This window comes from Oculina patagonica, chromosome 8, assembly GCF_052425735.1.
Source record: "Oculina patagonica isolate OP01 chromosome 8, crgOcupat, whole genome shotgun sequence".
NCBI classification, from domain to species: domain Eukaryota; kingdom Metazoa; phylum Cnidaria; class Anthozoa; order Scleractinia; family Oculinidae; genus Oculina; species Oculina patagonica.
Window position 1 is genome coordinate 19,528,725 of NC_135765.1, and position 20,014 is coordinate 19,548,738.

A 20,014-nucleotide genomic window follows, 5' to 3' on the forward strand; every position below is an offset into this window, starting at 1 on the left:
GGGTCTCTAGTTACTCGCTCTGCTTGATATGATAAATCAAAAAAGATAATAGAATAGAGAGAGTTGTAATTTGCCAAGTTGAGTTGTGTACCGCTGTTGTAATCATTCTTTCTCATACCATAAGACATCAAATCATTGAAGATCCTAACTTTGGACTCACTATCATATTCGGTCTCAGGATAAAACACTCCGTTGCCGTATTCCAATCGGCATGTTGTCAAATAACTACCATTCCCACGGTCAAGATTGATATTGTAGGTATCAAATTCATAGGGATTTTCATCTGCATTGTTTGATTTAGCTCGTTGTAGATATACAAAGATAGCCTTAACATTATCAATACTGGATGAGATCTGGAAGAATCCACTGCTATTCGTTGGTGCGGAAACCTCATACATTTCGCGCATATACGTCCAAGTGTTCTTTACCAAGAAGGAACTAACAAACTTATCATATAGGCTGTCTTTTGGAGTCAATTTTGGAACCCATAGAAGGAATCTATTAAGGACTACTCGTCCATCAGCTACATCATCGGCCTTTTTAAGTAATTCGGCGTCATTCTGTAACTGTATATTGAACTGGAGTTGCATTGGGAGTAACATTCGACCTTCCAGCTCTTCAAAGAAACTGTAACGATTTAGAGGTATAACAACATTGACATCATTGAGACCTGTCGTCAAAAGTCGCCTAGCCTCAAACCCTGCATTCTGATTAGCATTTGCTATCCTATGGTCGGTATCTAGATACCAAAGACTATTTTTTGCTACTGAGCGACTAAAATCGTCACTATATTCGAGGAGGTTCTTAACGAAAGTAACTTTATGGAGATTATCGGTATCATAAACGATTTTTCCTGCTGATTTAATCATCATGTGGGCAATCAATGAATGTGCTCCATTAATAACTGTGATACGATTCGCCCCCGTGGTTGCTCCATCAGCTAACATTTGCACCTGAAATTGCACCTCGAAATACGCATTATACCAATCATAGAATGAACTTCTATCATTAATCGTGAACTTATAGCCGTTTTTAAGTTGGTGCTGACCGTTAGCTGGGACTCGAATAACATCATCGAGTTGAAATCGAACCAACTCATATCTCTGTAAGTATTCACTTGTTCTGAAAGACATTATATTATTATGTTATATAATTTTGCAATTATGTACCAATTTTTTTAATCATTTTATTCATTTTACTCAACGCCTTCTTTTTACACCTGATCCTGATATTAATCTATTGATGATCATATCAGTACTTTCATTTTTTTGTTGGTGTCTGACAGGTGAGGTATTTACTTTCTGTAAGATTGGGGATAGTGCCTTTTGCCCTGCATTTCCCTTCCTCATATTCCTAAGCCTTTCCATTATAAGGTCTCCGGCTTTTTCTGATGCCTTTTTACCCAGTTTATCACCTGCATGAGAAATACCTGATTTTATTGCCTTCTTACCTAAGGGCTTGACAATTTTTTTAACAACAGACGACATAACACTCTTCATCGGTTTGAAAATGTTATCAACGATAATCCCTGACCCTTTGTGCTTATATACAAATTTACCAAATTTTGGATGGTAAAACCTCTTGAATTCATATGGTTTCATTATATACTATTATGTTATATTATTCTATCCTTTTCAAAATTAATGAAAAAGACGTATCCGCTCCATTCAGGTTAATTAACCGTCTCTTCCCATCTGTGATGTATATTCGAATGCTACTTATCTGTTGCTTATTAACCGGATTAAATGTGACCCTACGAGGCTCGATTGTAAACGAATAACTCGGCTGTAGTACGCTGGTCGAAAAAGTATAAATGATATCCGACTCTTCGCCATCGACTAAAGAAGTATTACTAGATCGCAATTAATTTAATATATCGGTATCTTGCTTAATTTGTACTCTTGACCATATTAACCGCATCCTTTAATACCTTTTTATCAAACCCTATAAGGTCGTTGAAATTCTATCGTCAAATCAAGTTGATATTTTAGATAAAGTGATTGTGACTCGGAATTTGTTGAATCAAAATCAATAGAGATGGGATATATAGGGTTATCATCATCTCCCGTCTTAGTAATCTCTTTATTTTATCAAATTCAGAATATTCCAAACACCTGCAGGGAAAGTTATTCTTCAAATTTATTCCCATCAGAACTATATTTAATCAGCTATTACCATATAGGATTACATAAACCATGTAAATGACATGTTAATAATACGATTGAGACCTATCATATATTGTTTGCTATCCAATGTTATAGGCCTGTTGAATTTATTGTAAAATTTTGAGAGTGTTATTCCTTGATTTTTAACTATATGATGATAATACTAACTCGCGATCATATATATAATACAGTTATAAATTAGACTTAATCATTATAAATTTATTTATCGTTATTGATTTCGAATTTTAATAATGTGTCCAATATATTACTCCCGTATTCCGCATTTCAACTGACGTATTTCCAGCCATTGTTTCACCGATGATCAATTCCAATTTTTTGAGAAGCTTTTTACATCGTTAAAAAATATAACATTTCCACCTTTCTTTTTTTTCGAATACCAGAACCTTTTATCGTTTTCTTTACTTTCGTAATTTTTATGTAGTCATTTAATGCAACTCTTGCATTTTTATTCTCTTATTTTTAATCTGTCTTTCCGCTTCAGATATAGTTCCCCTATTATATTCTTTAGTAACATTCGCCTTGAAACCTTTCAATTTCTCCGTTTATATTTGCTTTCTCTAAAATCTTATTAAGATAGTTTTTTTTTTTGTTATTTCAGGCTGATCTAATTTCATTTGCACTACATCATAATCGTCGATACCAACGTCATCTAGTATTTCACTTACTTCATCATCAGCATCTAAAGCATAATCAATTTCATCCTCATCGTATTCAGGAGGTAATTCATCTTCATATTCAGGAAAATATTGGGATCAACATAAATCTCCTTATTTCCTTCTAAAAGATTTTTAAAGATTCTTCATATTTTGTTTCGGTACAATCTTTTTTCATTTTGTGGCATACAGGCTCATCAAATAATTATCTACGTCATATCCTCAAAAGGATCAACTTCAGGATAGTATCTGGAGCTTCCATCACCTCTCATCCCTTTTTACCGATTTGGTCTTTCTCTTTTATTTATTTTATACCTCGAATGACTGCGTCGCTGACCGTATATTTTTGTATTATTTTTAATAATTATTTTATCGCCCAAATCAGATTTACTCTTTGCAAGCTCTTTCCATCTAAGTAAACCATTTTTCGTCATAAAAATATTATTATCAACATTTAACATAGCGTTTAACACCTTGATGTACACCGTGTTGAACACCTTGTTGAACTGAAAATAATATACCCATATAATATAATGAGAATACCGAATTATGACACTGAAGACGATATGGCCTCAAACTTTAGACAACTATACGATTTCATGCCAAATCAATGTTTTCGGATGCTGGTTTGCGGTCCAAGCGGTTCGGGGAAAACAAACACACTAATGCATATGATATACAATCTATTATATTTTGATAAAATTTATTTATACGCAAAAAACTTAGAGCAGTCCAAGTTTGTGGATCTTATGGATATGTTCCAGCAAATAAGTAATGAAGCTGGTTATGATGTTATTGAAGCACGCAATGATGAGATTATTCCCGTTGGAGACCTTGATGGTGACTCTCAGAAAATAGTCATTTTTGACGATTTTGTATGTGATAAAAACCAAAAACCATTAGTCGACTATTTTATACGAGGAAGGCATAAGAACTGTAGCGTGATATATCTGAGTCAAAGCTACTATAAGACACCAAAAGACATAAGATTAAACTGTTCACATTTCTCTATATACGAATTCCCAAGTGCTAATGAGAGTAGTCTAATATGCCGTGAAAACAGTATTCCAAAAGAGCTATACGATAAAGCAACTGCAGACCTATTTAGCTTTTTATATATTGATAAGCCACGAAAATTCGTAACTAAGAATTTCAATGAAAAAATATAATATAATATAACTGATTGATATAATATGAGTTACTCAAACGTTTATTACAATCAAATAACACTAATATTACACCAATTAAAGGCCCTCGAGGTGAAAAGGGTGACCCAGGAGTCGGCTGATGTTACGCCTGAAGGTATTAATTTGAACAAAAAGAGAGTAATAGGGCTAAAAACGCCTGATGACGTTGCGATCGATGATTCAATTGAAAATTATTCAAGGGATCTCGAGACGGCCGTAAATAAACGATATCTTAACCAATTCTTCCTTAAAAAGAACAGAAATGAAACAGTGTTTGATTGTGCCGGCCTTTCATTGCAAAATACCGAAGTTATTATCCAAGTTTATATAACGATCGATCTGTACCAAACGTAGGCTATGTTAGTGTTGAGGATAACAAAGTAAGGACTGAAATTGATACCAAACTTGCTACTAAGGCTGACAAATCGTACGCTGATAATAATATTTAACGAAGAAATCAGGAGGTTTTAGCTCAAAACCTTAAAAACAAAGCAGACAAATCGTACGTTGATAACAGTTTTTTAAAGAAGGTCGTAGGACGCGTTTTGACTCAAAAAATTCTAAGCAAACTTGATATTCAAGGTAGTAACATGATGCAGGCAAATCTCCATATGGGTGGGTATAATATAACCCATCTAAAAAACCCAACCAATGATACAGACGCTGTAAACAAAAAATACATGCTTGATCATGTTGATAGCAGTCATATAACTTCCGTTGGTCAAGAAAACACGTTTGCCCATATAATGACCGATAGTATCAATCAATTAAGTGAGGAAGATGATATCGAGTTAGGCAGTTTAATCGATCATCCGAATTCATACCATAAGATCAATACGAAAGTTGTAGACAGTAAGCTGGTACTTGACAGAAATAAAGGCTACTACTCAAGCAGATTAGGTATCAATGTATATAGTTTACCAATCAATCGATACACAATGGTTTTCGAGCTATTTTTTCCAGCTGAAATAGATCATGATAGTCTAGATATCGATATTGTTTCATCAATCGACAACATCGACAAATCAACTACGCGAGTTTATGATGGATATAGTCGAACAATAGCACAAATTAATAAATATCAACAACATCCTAATAATTATCTCTATGTTGATATCGTTTTAAAGATGAAATCAGGGAACGCATATGTCCCAAAATTACAAACATATATCGTGATTTATGGAATAAAAGGTTATCAGAGTAACGTTGATCCTAGGATATACGATCAGCTATATTATGTTGAAAATGATAGAATAGCTTTCAACGCATCAATTGATATGAAAACAAAGGCTATTTATGGTATTAAACCAGCTACTACTAATGACCAAGCTGTTAATTATGAACAGTTAAAACATTTTCGGGACAATTTGAAGTCTGATCTTGAATTAAAAATAGATAAAAAAAGAAACATCAGCTATTACCATAAAATTTTCGAGTATTTTTATGATCTAACGGATCCATCTGAATTCATCATGTCAGATGCAAACGGAGCGGTAATTCAGGGATTAAATAATGGTTTTGTCTTTAATCCCACAAAATTGTTAGAAGATTTTAATCCAAAAAACGGCTTTATGAGTGGTTTCGAAATTAATTTAAATGAAAATGTCACTGAATCCGATGAATGGACTATATATATGGCATTTAAATATGACTATAAAGCCGGTGATAATAAAAGATTTAAAATTAACTTCGACAATGGTAGTAGTTTTGATTTTCCATGGGTGAAAGTAGAGTCTAATCAGTTATCACTCGATTATGATTTAGATATATCGAGTGAGCAAATTAGAGCTGGTTATATAGGTAAATATATGAATCTCTGGTATACAAAAATACAGGATCAATTTCGAATTTGCCTTTCTAACAACAGCATTTGTCTCGATAAAATTTTCTCGGGGTATACGCTGAATGCATCTAGCCTTCAAATTTCTTCAGATTACTATGTACAAAGAATAGGTTTTAGTAAAATTCCATATTCGATAAATGGTAATGAGTATCATAAATGTCAATTTTTAGATAAAACAAAAAATGTTTTCTTCGAATAAAAATCGCTTAATTGTCTAAACAATATATATGAAGACTGCTGAATTGATAACTGAGATACTGAAAAGTATTGATCGATTGATTCAAAATATCAGGAAATTAATCAACTCAATGAAAAAAAAGAAAATCGAAAGAAAAAACATAGTCTAATCATATAATATATGACAGACAATCGCAAAATATTTGACTGGAATCATATTTCAGCCAAGTTAAATGAGGACCAAGTCACAGAATTAAAAGCCTATTACAGCACCTATCACAGAAAATGCTGGGCTTACAAGCAGGCCGTAAAGCGCTTGAAAAGACTGAAATTACTGGGTAACTCTTTGTCTATTCTCTTTGCATCCGGCTCCCTTGCATCAAGTATTGCTACAGGTGGTATTAGTTTGGTTGCAATTAGTACAATAGCGCTTTTAATACAAGGCTGGATGCATCATCAAAATCTCGATTTAAAAATTCAAAATAGTACATATGCATATCAGAGCTACCAGCATTTACTCAACTCAATTAAAAACACGATGAGATGCGGTGATTACAATCCGTCTAGCGTCATAATTTCAATGAAAAACATTGACGATTATGTGACGGATACCTGTCCGATAATCGACAAGTACCTACGAAAATATGATAAGAAATTTATTGGATGATCCGATTTATTTTGCCAAAATTTAATGACAAAATCTCATTCCAATACAATCGATAATAGGCTAACGTTTTCTTGCTTTTGCTAATTTTGATAAATTCACAAGGTAGATTCATCATCAAAAAAAAGCTGTTTAATTATGAATTTGGTTGATATAAGTCTTTTTCTACCTTTGTTTACAACAGGAATAGCGCCGGATTCGATAATATCAAACACTTTATAAATTCGATTCCTTTGATCACTAGTCAATTGTACCCTATTTTTAATACATAAATCGTTTAAAACATTCTCAACGTGATACTTCCGATGATATACCGATTTTCGGCGTATTTTATCCATATTTGCATAAAAATCAATGAACTCATTGTAATAAATAGAACCATGAACCAAACCGCAATTAATACAAACATTTATACCGTTTTGATTTGACATATCCTGCTTACTACAGCATAGCTCAGCATCCTTGTTACCTTCTATCAATAGTTGATCACAGAAAGGGCATATAGGTTCTTTTAAATTTTTTAATTCATCGTGGATTTCAGAATTACAAACCATTATATATATAACACACATAACTTCACGGCACAGCTGTGTTTGGCAGTAAATTTCAGAATAAACTTTTTGAGTAAACTTTTGAGTAAACTTTTGTGTAAACTTTTGTGTAAACTTTTGTGTAAACTTTTTGAGTAAAATTTGTTGAAATATGATTGGTCAATAGAAATCACACCAGATTAAAATACCTGCTGACGCGTCAGCAGGTTTTTTCGGTCAATGGTTTAGTCATTAATCATTTATAACCGTAAACTGAATAATTATTTATTTAATGTTGATTTTTACGAGGTCTTCCACGTCGTCTTTTCTGGTCTTCAGGTATACACTTTAAACGTACATGATTTTTTCTTCATTTGATATTTCAGATCTGCTATTCAGGTCTGAAGATAGCATTTTAATAATACAAATATTTTTTTAAGGATGCTCTGAATACAATACATTTTATTAATGAAGGCTATATCATTCGAGCTTTGATCAGCTTCTAGTAGGTGTTTGATATTTAATGTTATATCAGTCATTCTATATATATTAATAAAGAAAATAATTATCTGTTTATATCTATCACTTAAACGCATTATAAAAAACATATAAAGAATTATATATATATAGTATATAATAAATGGGAAGGAACAAAATTTATACAACCGAAAAAGACCGATTAGAAGCTATTACTAGATCAAAAACGAAATACATGCTTAATAAGCCTTGGTATTGTGATATTTGTGAATATCACACTTGCCTTGCAGGAAAATGGAGTCACATGAGAACTAAAAAACACATTAAAAATGCTGTCATTAAAGGTATTCAAGAAGATAATCGGTTCAATATTATACCTGATGAATAACATATAAAGAAAAATTATATAATTATATATTGTATAGCACAGTATATATAAATTCTGTTTTCTGTTGCCTGAGGTGACCAAAAATATATTATTTCTGGTTATCTTTAAACGCACCAAAAATCTCAAAAATAATTTTTACTATAAAGGACTTAAAGGTTTGGTGATTTTATATAGTACACAAAAATGACACAAAAAAATATCTCAACTAATAGTAAAATGAACGAATCTGATCTCAACAAGCTATCTAAAACCGACCTTATAAAACTCATTTTATCACTAAAAGCCAACCAGCCTAGGAAATACGAATCAGGGCAACCAATCCCAACTCCTCGTACTCGTAAGAGTGTTAAACAGATGATTGATGATTACGAAGACAATATAATATTACCACCTCTTGAATTTAGAGACGATTACAACCCTGTGCCATTGCCAAGAAGTAAAAAGCCTGTTCCATGAGATAATAAATAAGATAGAAGAAAAAATAAAAAAAGATAGAACAATGAAATATTGAAAGAAAGGAAATAAATAAATTTTAAAGATGTTGAATAAGATTATCGCAGGGGAATAGAAGATAAAATATTTAGAGAGTGTAGGTATCACCCTGAGAAACCAGTTGAAGATGAATAAAGAGGAAAGCCAAAGAAAAAAAAATGAAGAGAAGAATATGTGAAAGAGATCTGTAAAAGAGAAAAGCCCCAAAAATTAGATGAAAATAAGTAAAGATAACGTTAGTGCTAAAAACTAGTAGTCGAATAGTTAGTAGTAGATTAGATTTTTAACTAAAACTATATTAAAATCATAATCGGTAATTTTTAATAAGTGAAAGCAAAGAATGTTATGAAAGATAAAAGTAGGGTGATAAAATAGCAAACCATGCCAATTAAATAAAACATTCCCAAAAAGATTATTGCTACTCATTAAAACGTATAATGAAAATTGATTTCGAAGTACACAAAACACTGAAAACACGAAGTAATTAGCTACTATGATAAGGTATGAAACAAGAATAATTTTTTTAGAATAAAGGTTCTGGCTCCTCCAAAGGGTCATTTTTATTAAATGTATGATAATGTTTTAAACTATTTAAGTGAAATAATGATGAAAATAAGAATAATAATGCAGCTTAAATTTTTCAGCAACCCTTAATCGTCTATTTGTTTAAGCCAGTAAAAAGGTTCCAATTTAAATAAAATATATTGGTTTGCCTGCAAAAAAAATATGTTAAAAATGAAAACACAAGATAGAGAGAAATTTACAAGGTATAATGAGCGTGTTAATGAAAATTATTTTTCGTTTCAAAAAAGAAATAATTGAATACTGTAGGTCAGATTTGATATATTAAGAAGATTATGTTAAATTAGGCACGATTTATGCAAGAAATCGATCCATTAATCACATTCTGGGGTGTGCATGGCTATTTACAGAGGTATATATGCCAAAAGATACTATAGCTGTGGTTGATAATGTTGTTCAAACAGAAAACCATAGTGCAGTAGTATTGCATGGCTTGATTACATAAGCAAGAAAAATAATATTAAGATCCAGCATGCTTTGGCAGGAGGTGAAAAAACAATAACAAATTAAAAGTTGATGGTTTTTGTAAGGAAACAAATACTTTTATGAATTTCAAGGTTGTTTCTGGATGGTTGTCAGATTGTTACAAACCTGATGTTATCAATAATAAGAATCAATGCGATATGGGCATTGTATAATAAAACACAAGCTAAAAATAACAAAATAACATCTGCTGGTTACAATCTTATTGAAATGTGGGAATGTAAATTAAAAAATGATAAATGTTTCCAAAAATATTATAAAAATGATTGGAATAGAGAAGTGATTGCCCCACTAAACCCGAGAGATGCTTTCTATGGTGGACGAACAAATGCTGTAAAACTGCTGTATAAATTCAAAGAAGGTGAATGTGGTAAATATGTTGATTTTTGTTCCCTGTATCCATCAGTTCAGTTCTACAAAAAATATCCCATAGGTCATCCTGAAAAAATTATATCGCCAGAAAAATACGATAAGAAATGGTATGGATTCATAAAATGCAAAATTTTACCCCCAAGAGAATTATACCATCCTGTTTTACCTCAGAGAATCAAATGTGAAAAGGCTGAAAAGCTAATGTTCCCTCTGTGTATATCATGTGCTAAATCAAAACAACAAGAAAGATGCCAACATAGTGAAAATGAACGAGCATTTGTAGGCACATGGACAACAGATGAGGTCAATAAGGCCATTGAAAAAGGCTATAAAATTATAAAAATATATGAGGTTTGGCATTTTGAGAAGTCATCCGATGATCTATTCAAAGGTTATATAAAAAAATTCCTGAAGTTAAAACTCGAATCAACAAAATATAATTTTAAAAATGACAAAGAAGAAATGATGTTCAGAAATAAAGTCAAAAATAAATTAGACATTGAATTAGGTGAATTACATGAAAATTCAGGTCTACGAGCTATTGCAAAAATGTGCTTGAACTCACTTTGGGGTAAATTTGGACAACGAAATAACATGAATCAATGTAAATACGTAACTGATATAAATGAATTTTATCAAGTAGTTCTCGACGATACTTTAGGTAATTTAAACATGAATTTCATAACTGATGAGATGGTACAGATGAGTTACACTTATAAGGATCAGTTTGTTGATAATTCCTATAATACAAATATCTATGTAGCCTGTTTCACGACTAGCAGTGCACGGTTAATGTTGTATGAAAAACTTGACTATTTGGATAAACAGGTATTATATTTTGATACAGATAGTATTGTGTATATCGAATCCCAAAATAGTAAGGTGATAGAAACAGGTGATATGTTAGGTGATTTAACAGATGAATTAGAGGGTGAAGCTATAAATAATTATTGTTTCTGAGGTCCAAAGAATTACAGTTTCACATATGGAAATAATAAACAGAAATGTGTTATTAAAGGTTTCAGGTTAAACCATGAAAATTCCCAGATACTGAATCACGCAAATATGATTAAAATTGTAAAGAACGAAATCAAAGAACTCACATTAGTAAATGAAAATAAAATAACCAGACAGAATAAACAAATTGTAAACAAATATGAGGAAAAAGTATACAGCTTTGGATATGACAAGCGCACAATAAAATACATATCGGATAGCTGTATAGAAACATATCCTTATGGATATTAAAGACAAACTCATCTGTTTATCTTAGGTTTTGATTTTCATTATGTCAACGAGGTTTGTTTTAAACGCACTATAAAAGAGATATAAAAAATAATGTATAATAAATATTATAATGACATCAAATTACATCAAAGAAAAATTCGTTGAGATGATGAATATCATAGAAAAACATTGCATTAAAGACAATACACTTTTCTTACAATTAAGTGAAAAGGAACAATCAAATAGATTAGTTAACATTTGTACTGATCTCGGTATTATATCAAATATGATCCTACATAAAAACATGTTCAAAAATCTGATAAAAATACAAAAATATTATATTGAAAATGTAATATAAGACGTTCATTTTAAACGCACTAGAATCCAACTTGATAAAAGGAATAATTAAACGCACTAAGATGCAAGATTTTTAAAAAAGAGTATAAGAAGTTTTTTTTAAATATTGTCAAAAATAATCAAAGATTATTTTTATCATTTAATCAAGGTTTAGTTTATAGATTTGGCTTCAAGGTTTGGTTTCCATTTTTTGACCTTGGGTTGACCTAGGGTCGATTCTGAGATTTGATTTCAGTTTAGGTTTTTCACTTTGGCTTCAGATTTAGTTTTTCAGATTTGGCCTCAGTTTTGGTTTCAGATTTGGCTTCAGTTTTTGGAATCCAGTGCTGATAGTAGTTATGTACTAAATCTCTAAGGCAAAAAATTTTTTGCCTCAGAGTGTAGTACATTACTACTCTTTTGCTTCGGTCCTGCAAAAAAGAAAAATATATGTACGTTGTAACATACCACGAAGAAATATTGCTTTAGAGTGAAGATGTTGTAACTCATTCGTTTTGTTTGAAGTCATTGTCGCTGGTTTAACAACTTGACCTTGTCATATATATAATCACTAGAACTGGTCCTAGTATTGCAAATATTTTAGCTTTGATCTTCTCCATATGCCTCCCCTCATTTTAAACTGCAACCTCACGGGAACGCCGAAAACGAAACAAAAATCCATAAACATGATTAAATTATAAAAATTGTTTTTCAACGAGCAACACGCGCGTAATGATTTGGAAATGTTCTTCGCCATAGTTTTTTTCTCGATGACGTAGTTCCTCTAGAAATATGTATAAAATGTGCTATTATCGACTATTAGCTTAGCATGAGGGCAGTAGGGATAGCTAGGGATAGAGTGAAGCGAGTTCTGTACAAAAAAGACAGTGGGCTGATAATCGGCCAGCAGTGTCTCAAGTATAACAGGTATTTTAACATGACATTGCAAAAATTGTATAAAATAGACCTGTAGAAACCAAACCCAGTCCAATACAATACTGGAAGGTGCGAATACGATAAGACTTTATGACGTTGTGGTTTTTTTACCTTGTGCGACAGGAAGCATTGGTGGTATCAGGGTCGGAGCAGGTGTTGCACTGGATCCGGTTTGAGCTGCAAAACAAAAGCTGTTCAAGCTGTATCTCTAGTATTTCTCTGTTTTGTTTCTGGTGGCAATAATGTACTGCACAGCATACACTTTCGCTAGATTACCATTATTTATGCGAACAAGTTGTAGGGCGTCAAACGGTATTAATGAATCAAACAGCGGCTTACAAAATGTGCTCAAGCATACCTTTAGCCGTAAAAAAAGTATTTAATACAGCCGTGCAGAATCAATTTTTCACTGACGTTTTTTCGCTCTTATGGTTTTTTAAAATTATAAAATGCTTGCTACGCTTTTAAGTTTACAATTTCGGTTGATCTAGCCTGAAACCGCAATTTGCATACGAGGTCTGTGTCCGAGACAAGTGGCCCATACAGCCGGAGCTTAACCCGGTTTCCGTATCATTAAGCGACTAGGAGAATTGCTACTCCCCCCTGGATGGGATGCTAGTTCATCGCAGGGTTACCCCCTAGCAGTAAAATCGCCGGTACCCATTTATACACCTGGGTGGAGCGAGGCACTATGAGAGTAAAGTGTCTTACCCAAGAACACAACGCAGCGCCCCGGCCAGGCCTCGAACCAGGGCCGTTCGACTCGGAGTCGAGCGCGCCAACCATTAGGCCACCGCGCCTCCCACCACCGCCTCGGCTCCTGTTTTACATGCTAACAATTTGCATATATTAGCATGTAAGACAAAAACCTCGCGTTTTTATGTCTATTAAAAAATCCAGAAAAAACAGTCAATCAATTCAGAAATGTATTGCTTATAACGTAACCCTGGGTAATATATATACTGACATGTTTGCCTTACATTAAAACAAGTTGAACACTCTTACTTGTTCTAGAAAAAGAGACCTCGGGGCTTCTAGAAGAGGAGCAACCTGAGTTCAAACGGGTGCAAAAAATACTATTCATTAGTTACATCAAATGGAAAAAACAACAATTAATTTGCGAAAAACTGTAATTTTCATGATCTCTAATCCTGACTATTAAAGCCTATAGAGCTTTGGTGTATGAGTACCTGCAATCCCTGGGCAGGTCACCGTGTTAGCAGTCTGATGAGAGATAGAACTTGATGTTGTCAAGATACTTGGAGTTGACTTAGTAGCTGACGAAGCACTGGAAAGAGGTGTTGTTGCTGATCGGTTCAGCAGAGGACTGGTGACCACTGGGTTAGGGCCAGTCGCGTTACTTTTTGGAGGCTGGACAGGGATGGGAGGACTAACGCCTGGCGGAAAACTACCGCCGATACAAAGACAAATGCACAGGGATGCGCAATGAGCGTTGGTTTCATTATTTGTCTTGGGGAGTGGTCGTAGATACAACGGATTACCACTTGAAGAAGGCTGTGGACATGGACACGGACATGTAGAAGGAGGTGGGCATGGCTGTGGAGGAGCTGGTAAAGGGTTAAAAACGCCATAAATATTTTGAACAATCAATAGGTGATACCTTATTTTATTTTTCACGTCAACTCTCGATGAGCGCAGGCTTGTACACCAAGCTGATTGTGCATCTCTTAGTTAGCAAGAAGCGTATTGTCAATGTTAAAAGCTCGTTTCCATGATGGCAATATTCCAGAAACTCCAAATTTATCATGTTAAACAAATAATTAAAAAACAAGTAGCTCGTGCGCTAAATAATATACTCTATGGGACAGAATTTTGGCCACTGATTTTCTGAAAATGCCTCACAATCGGGCGATCACCAGCAATTATATTGAGCCGTGGGAACTTTTTATAAACACTTTTTTGTTTTATTTACCTGCTGGCTGTGGAGCCTGAGGTAGCTGTTCAATGGCTACTGTTTGAATAGAAACACCCGTGGGAGTCACTTGCACATTATTCTTGTTGATTTGTTCAATAACTGATGAAGGTAGCGGTATTTCCGTAATCTCATATCGACCTAAAAATAAAAAAATTCACCAGATACGAACACTGTAACACTCAAGAAAAGCAGCTATACTTGTGCCAAGTAATCCTTTGCCGTCCCACATTCACACAAACACATACCAGTGTTTTTTCTGTAAATTCTATCCCTTTCCTGTTGATACGCAAACCTTGTTCTCCATATATGTAAATATAACTCTAATCTGGAATCTTATCGAGTTGAGGAGTTGGACGTCGGACGACAGGACGGAACATTTCAATTACCAGGAGTACAAGTACTTGAAGTGGACAGGTACCTGTTTGACTCTCAACTGAATTTCAGTTTTGATACTAGAGAAATGTCTGTGGCTGCTTTTTGAAAATGTATATGTTTCCCTAAAAAAGATTTAAAACTTATTATTGTTATGTTTTAGCATATCTTACTTATTCGTAGGCTTAATTGATTGTTCGTCTTTAAGAGGTGTCGCTAATTTACTTTATATTACTACTTATATGTTAGCGCGCGAGAGTTTAAAAGAACATCAAATGTCATTTGTTTGGTTTAACTTTTTTTTGAAAAAAAAAAACCACGGTCTTCCTAGTTCTATTTCTTCCCTCAAAGGAAAAAAGAAAAGGTTTATTTAAAGTAAGTGAATGTAGTTCAAGCGTAAAGTTGGACAAGTAAACAAGAAGCATTAATTGTAAAACACACAAGGTAGCTCTGTGGGACGGCAAACAAATACAGCCAGTCAAATGGTCTTTTAAGGCAGCTTCTCACTGATTTCTTTGAAAACATACCCACTTGAAATTGTTTTCTTACAAGCTGTAAAGAACAAAATACTATTTTATTTCTGTTAAACTGCTTATTGGTCTACGCCAAATCAAAATCATAGCAAGTGAAAACTGTTCAACCCTCCTTCGACAGGTTTCCATCCCTGGTTCACGCTAGGTCGATCACATTTTCTGGTGTTTAGTTCCTGTTAACTCAGACACATGTAATTAACCCTTACCTGTTGGTTTCACATAATATGTTCCCTTTACGGTCCACAAGACAGACGAAAGAAGGCAAGCGAGGCAGACAAAGTGGTAAAATCCTTCCATACCTCGTAAGGATCAAAACGTTGGGAAAACAGTGCCGTGCAGGTTACGCGTTACAGGTTAATTCACCGAGGGACAGCCTAACACTTTTACGCTGATTGCATGCATTTGCTTATTACATCATACTTTGGGGATGGATACTTAATCTCTGCACGGTTCATTTAAACTTGTCTAATAACGTGAAACTTCAAGGCTAATGCAATAAATAGTTCCGAAAAAACTGGTTGTTTTAATTCATTTCCCACACTTGTTGATGTTTATCTATAAAATTTTTCTATTTACATTTTGATTTTCAGCAGGTGTCAGGCGACATAGAAGCCATAGGCTACATTGAAGGCATAACCGGTTCCGCCTACACAACTTCAAATGATTGTACCACATGCTTCGATCCACCCACTTTATGTGTCACTACTGAAACCAGGGACACTTAGAGCACAAGAACCAATCATATTGCAGAGCTAAGACAGAGCACTCTATCTGGAGTAAGTGGTTTTAGCTTTCAGATGATCTTAACTAATTGTAACGCAGGAAAGATGATAAAAGATCATAACTGATAAGCAGTTAAAAAGGTTTTTTGATCCTTTGAACTTCATGTCTTGAATTTCTAGACAAATAATAATTTTATGTTACTATTAGAGCATTTGCATAAGTAATAGTTCTTTACCTTCGCCTCTTTTATATCGAGTTTATCAAGAACCAGAAATTCCTTAACAGTGGTTTTGCTTCTGGATCTGCGGAATGGTCTCTTTGGCCAAATTTGAGATGAGCGGAAATGGTAAGATTGTAATCATCGTTGTTATCATTCACATTTTACAAAGGCTGACGTCAGTTAGTCTTGCAGAACATGTTAACGGAGTTTATTCACAGCTAAATCTTTTAATGATTTGTTTGGAGTATCTTTTATCCAAGCCACGATACTTTCATGAAGTAACTGTTTCACTGTAAGAAGCGTAAGAGAGAAAGATGCCATGCAGTGACATTTTAAGCGATAAACACCCTGAGCTGTGGGCAGACGTGCATGGTTTGTGTTCAATAATTATAAAAGTAAGTCTACGAAAATAACTAATTACTAAAATGTCAAAATTTTTATATGCAAAACATCCTCAGGTGTGGGTGGCGGTGCATAGTGAAAACAAGTTGTAGAAAATTACGAATTACTGGTAAATATTTTGGCTGCCTATTCTTTAGCCTTCAACACTTTTTTAAATCTCGAAACAACAAGAGCTAGGAATGACACCAGAATACTGAGATAAAGCAGTGCACGGTGAGGACAAGATTTATGGTAAAAATTTGGACAATTTATTTTTCTTTTGATTAATGCGTCGGTGTTGGCGTTAAGAACCAAACTAAGATCTCTTGGGTGTAACGATTGTTTTACTCCTCAGTAAAGAGTTTTACAATAACTGTAAGTCGGCGAATGAAAATTTATAACAAGCCTTGTCATTCTAAAGTGTTTAGAAGGCAAACAATGAAGAGTCAGAAGATCTACAGCAAAACGGTTAATTAACGACTGAATTTGACCTCTCTGAGTTTAACTCGTCATTCCAACAAGAAGGCGACTCAACCAAAACCAACTATTCTCTGTAAGTAGTGTTTTGCACTCTGCCCAAGTTAGAGAGGCTTATTAAACATTCAATTTAGACGAAAGTGGGAGCATATTTTTTTTCTTGAGATGAAAAGGAAGAAGCTCTGTAACCGTAGATTACGTAGTTTTTGCTGAACAGCAAGTTCCTCACTGGATAGCCAGGAATGTACAACTGACCCTGTCTTCAGGCTTCCATTTTTTGCTTAAAAAATATTTCCATTTTTAAATGCTATTTAACAATTAGACTACGAGCCCGAGTTTTCTATGAGCAAATAGTCAACGAGGCGCAGCCGAGTTGACTATCGCTCATAGAAAACGAGGCCGAGTAGCCTAATTGTTTTAGTAGAAACTCTAAAGGATTGTAGAACAAAACCTACAATATTGTGCACTTTGAAGACAAAAATCAAGAAAATTTACCACTTAAAATGCTACTCGCGCGCGCGACTGTTTTCTATTTAACAATTACACGGCAAGCTCGAGGTTTCTACAGGCTGATAGTTGGCGAGGGGCGAAGCCCCGAGCTAACTATCAAAAGCCGGTAGAAACCGAGAGCGAGCCGTCTAATTGTGTTAGCATAACCCACTGACCGATCTATTAACCTCAGAATATCGCTAGAATTGATTTATTGAAGGTTTTGATTGATAAAATTCAGCGAAGACAACGCGCGCGCTCCGAGAGCCTTCTACGGATCGATAGTAGGCACCTGTGTAGCCCGATCAGATTGCGCGATTACCAATAGTAGGTCAGTGTGATTATGCTAACAGCGAATAGAAAACAGTGGGAGAACCAATCAGATTCGCGGATTTCCAATAGAACACAGCTGAGTTTTTACTAATGTCAATTATAATCTTTCAAATATCGTTCGCGCTAGCGTGAACACATCACGTGATGTAGCCAAAACTGGAGAATATTCTCCACTTTTAAACTTTGCGATTTTACGTCTGCACGTTTAGGTTTCATCCCAAGTAAACTGTTAAATAGAATATAACTGAACATTTTGAACAGACTAACAATATATTGAACGCCAACAGAATTACTTTGACGTTTAAAACGAGAAAAGGTTTCCTAAAATGAGCGGCCTTGCGTAAAAATAAAGGATAATAACAGAATAGCCTCCATTTGGCTTAAAAAATATGCACTGATATTTGTCCGCGGACATTATCTGTTCCTCGAAGATCACGATTTTCCTCGAGCATTGTTCTCGGAAAACTGTTCACTTCTCGTAACAGATAATGTCCGCGAACAAATATTTTTATTGCATATTTTCGCGCAAATGGAGGCTATTGTTTTTTTCTCTTCACGGCCAATTGAAAGTGTTAGATACGGTCCGGAAAAACTTATATCGGGCACCTTAAGTAACACTGATTCTCGACCCATTATATAAATTAATTCCAATATAATTGGAGAGATCAATTGCTTGTTTAATTTACTATAAAAGTATCAATTTACCAATAACGACAATACGTTGTCACGTGATGTATCAAGATGTGCAATTATATGTCTATGTTAACCACAATTCTGTCGTCTTTCAGCGAATAGTAATTTTCGCAATGCTAGAGAAAGAGCGCATTCAATTTTTTTTTCAAAGATGGTGACACTCTCTTCTTTTTCTCAAAGTTCATTTGCATGTATTAATATTTATAAAGCTTTGGTTTCAAAATATTTACGTTATAAAGAATTATATTCGTGTAAAAATACAGTTTTATCTAAGACCAATATCTGGGGTGATTTTAATATCGATTCGACTCTTGGAAGACTGCTACACGGCAAATTAAAAGTGTTAGGTATGGTCCCAAAAAAAACTGTATCGAGACATCTTAAGACAAGGTGATGACAGGTCGACAGGGCGAGAGTGTAACAACTCTACTTCTTTCGAAACATGAAGACAATCTCATATCGACTAGTTTGCACAAATTTTGTTTCAAATTCAATTTTAAGGACGAAGCAATAGAAAAGTCTAAATGCTAGAGAAAAAAAGGGATACATGATCCTAATTGATTGTCCTGTACTGAGTCATTGTCTCTAACACGCTCCTCTGCATCAGACCCGGTGAAATGCTTATGCTCGCCAGGGATTCTATAATAACCTCACCAAAGCAAACAAAAATGAACAGAAATATCTCAAAAACGAGTGCAAGTATTACATCATAGACCCCAAACACCGAAAAACTACTGAAAGTACGAGGTGTTTGGAACCTATGATGAAACACGAAGCACGAGTTTTTAATATGTCTTGCCAGACAATACCGCATTTTTCTGGAATGTGAATAATGCAAATCATAGGTCTTGCTTCAGTGAAATTCTTATTTGGGTGCAAGTGTGCTTCCATGTGCTTGTAAAAATGACAACTTCTCCTGAACAGAGCAATTCCAAAGTCAACAGCTTACAAAGACAACTGGGCGATCAAAATTAATGAATAAATATTCAGTAACAACTTACTTGAAAAAATAGACAAATCGCCCTCTCCCCTTTCCCACAATGAAAACAACAACTCTTTGAAAACGTCTCCATTATTTCTAAAAACTACTAGTCTATTTTGTGTTGATGCGGGAATTACACGAAAATCGCGAGTGGTTTGGATATGCGGTCAGTATAAAACACGGACTACGGACTGAGGTATAAAATGCGGACTCAAAACGCGGACTAGGTTTAAAACACGGAGTACGGTATAAAATGCGTACTAAGCATGCAAACTGCTTACAAACGTGACCTGATGGTAAAAATAACAAGAAGCAAGGCTGTAACCATTAAAGTTGACTTAC

The 20,014-nt window shown here is 34.2% G+C and overlaps 1 protein-coding gene across 1 annotated transcript; it reads right to left on the bottom strand.

The window, feature by feature from the left end:
* Nucleotides 1-11,969: 11,969 nt before the first annotated feature.
* LOC144664197 (uncharacterized) lies at nucleotides 11,970-15,823 on the bottom strand. Its single transcript, XM_078525309.1, has 6 exons — nucleotides 15,581-15,823; nucleotides 14,467-14,607; nucleotides 13,724-14,101; nucleotides 13,539-13,583; nucleotides 12,645-12,710; nucleotides 11,970-12,028 (listed from the first exon to the last, which is right to left on the bottom strand). Exons 1-6 carry the CDS (start codon nucleotides 15,669-15,671, stop codon nucleotides 11,970-11,972), a joined length of 780 nt encoding a protein of 259 aa, XP_078381435.1. The 5' UTR covers nucleotides 15,672-15,823.
* Nucleotides 15,824-20,014: the final 4,191 nt, after the last annotated feature.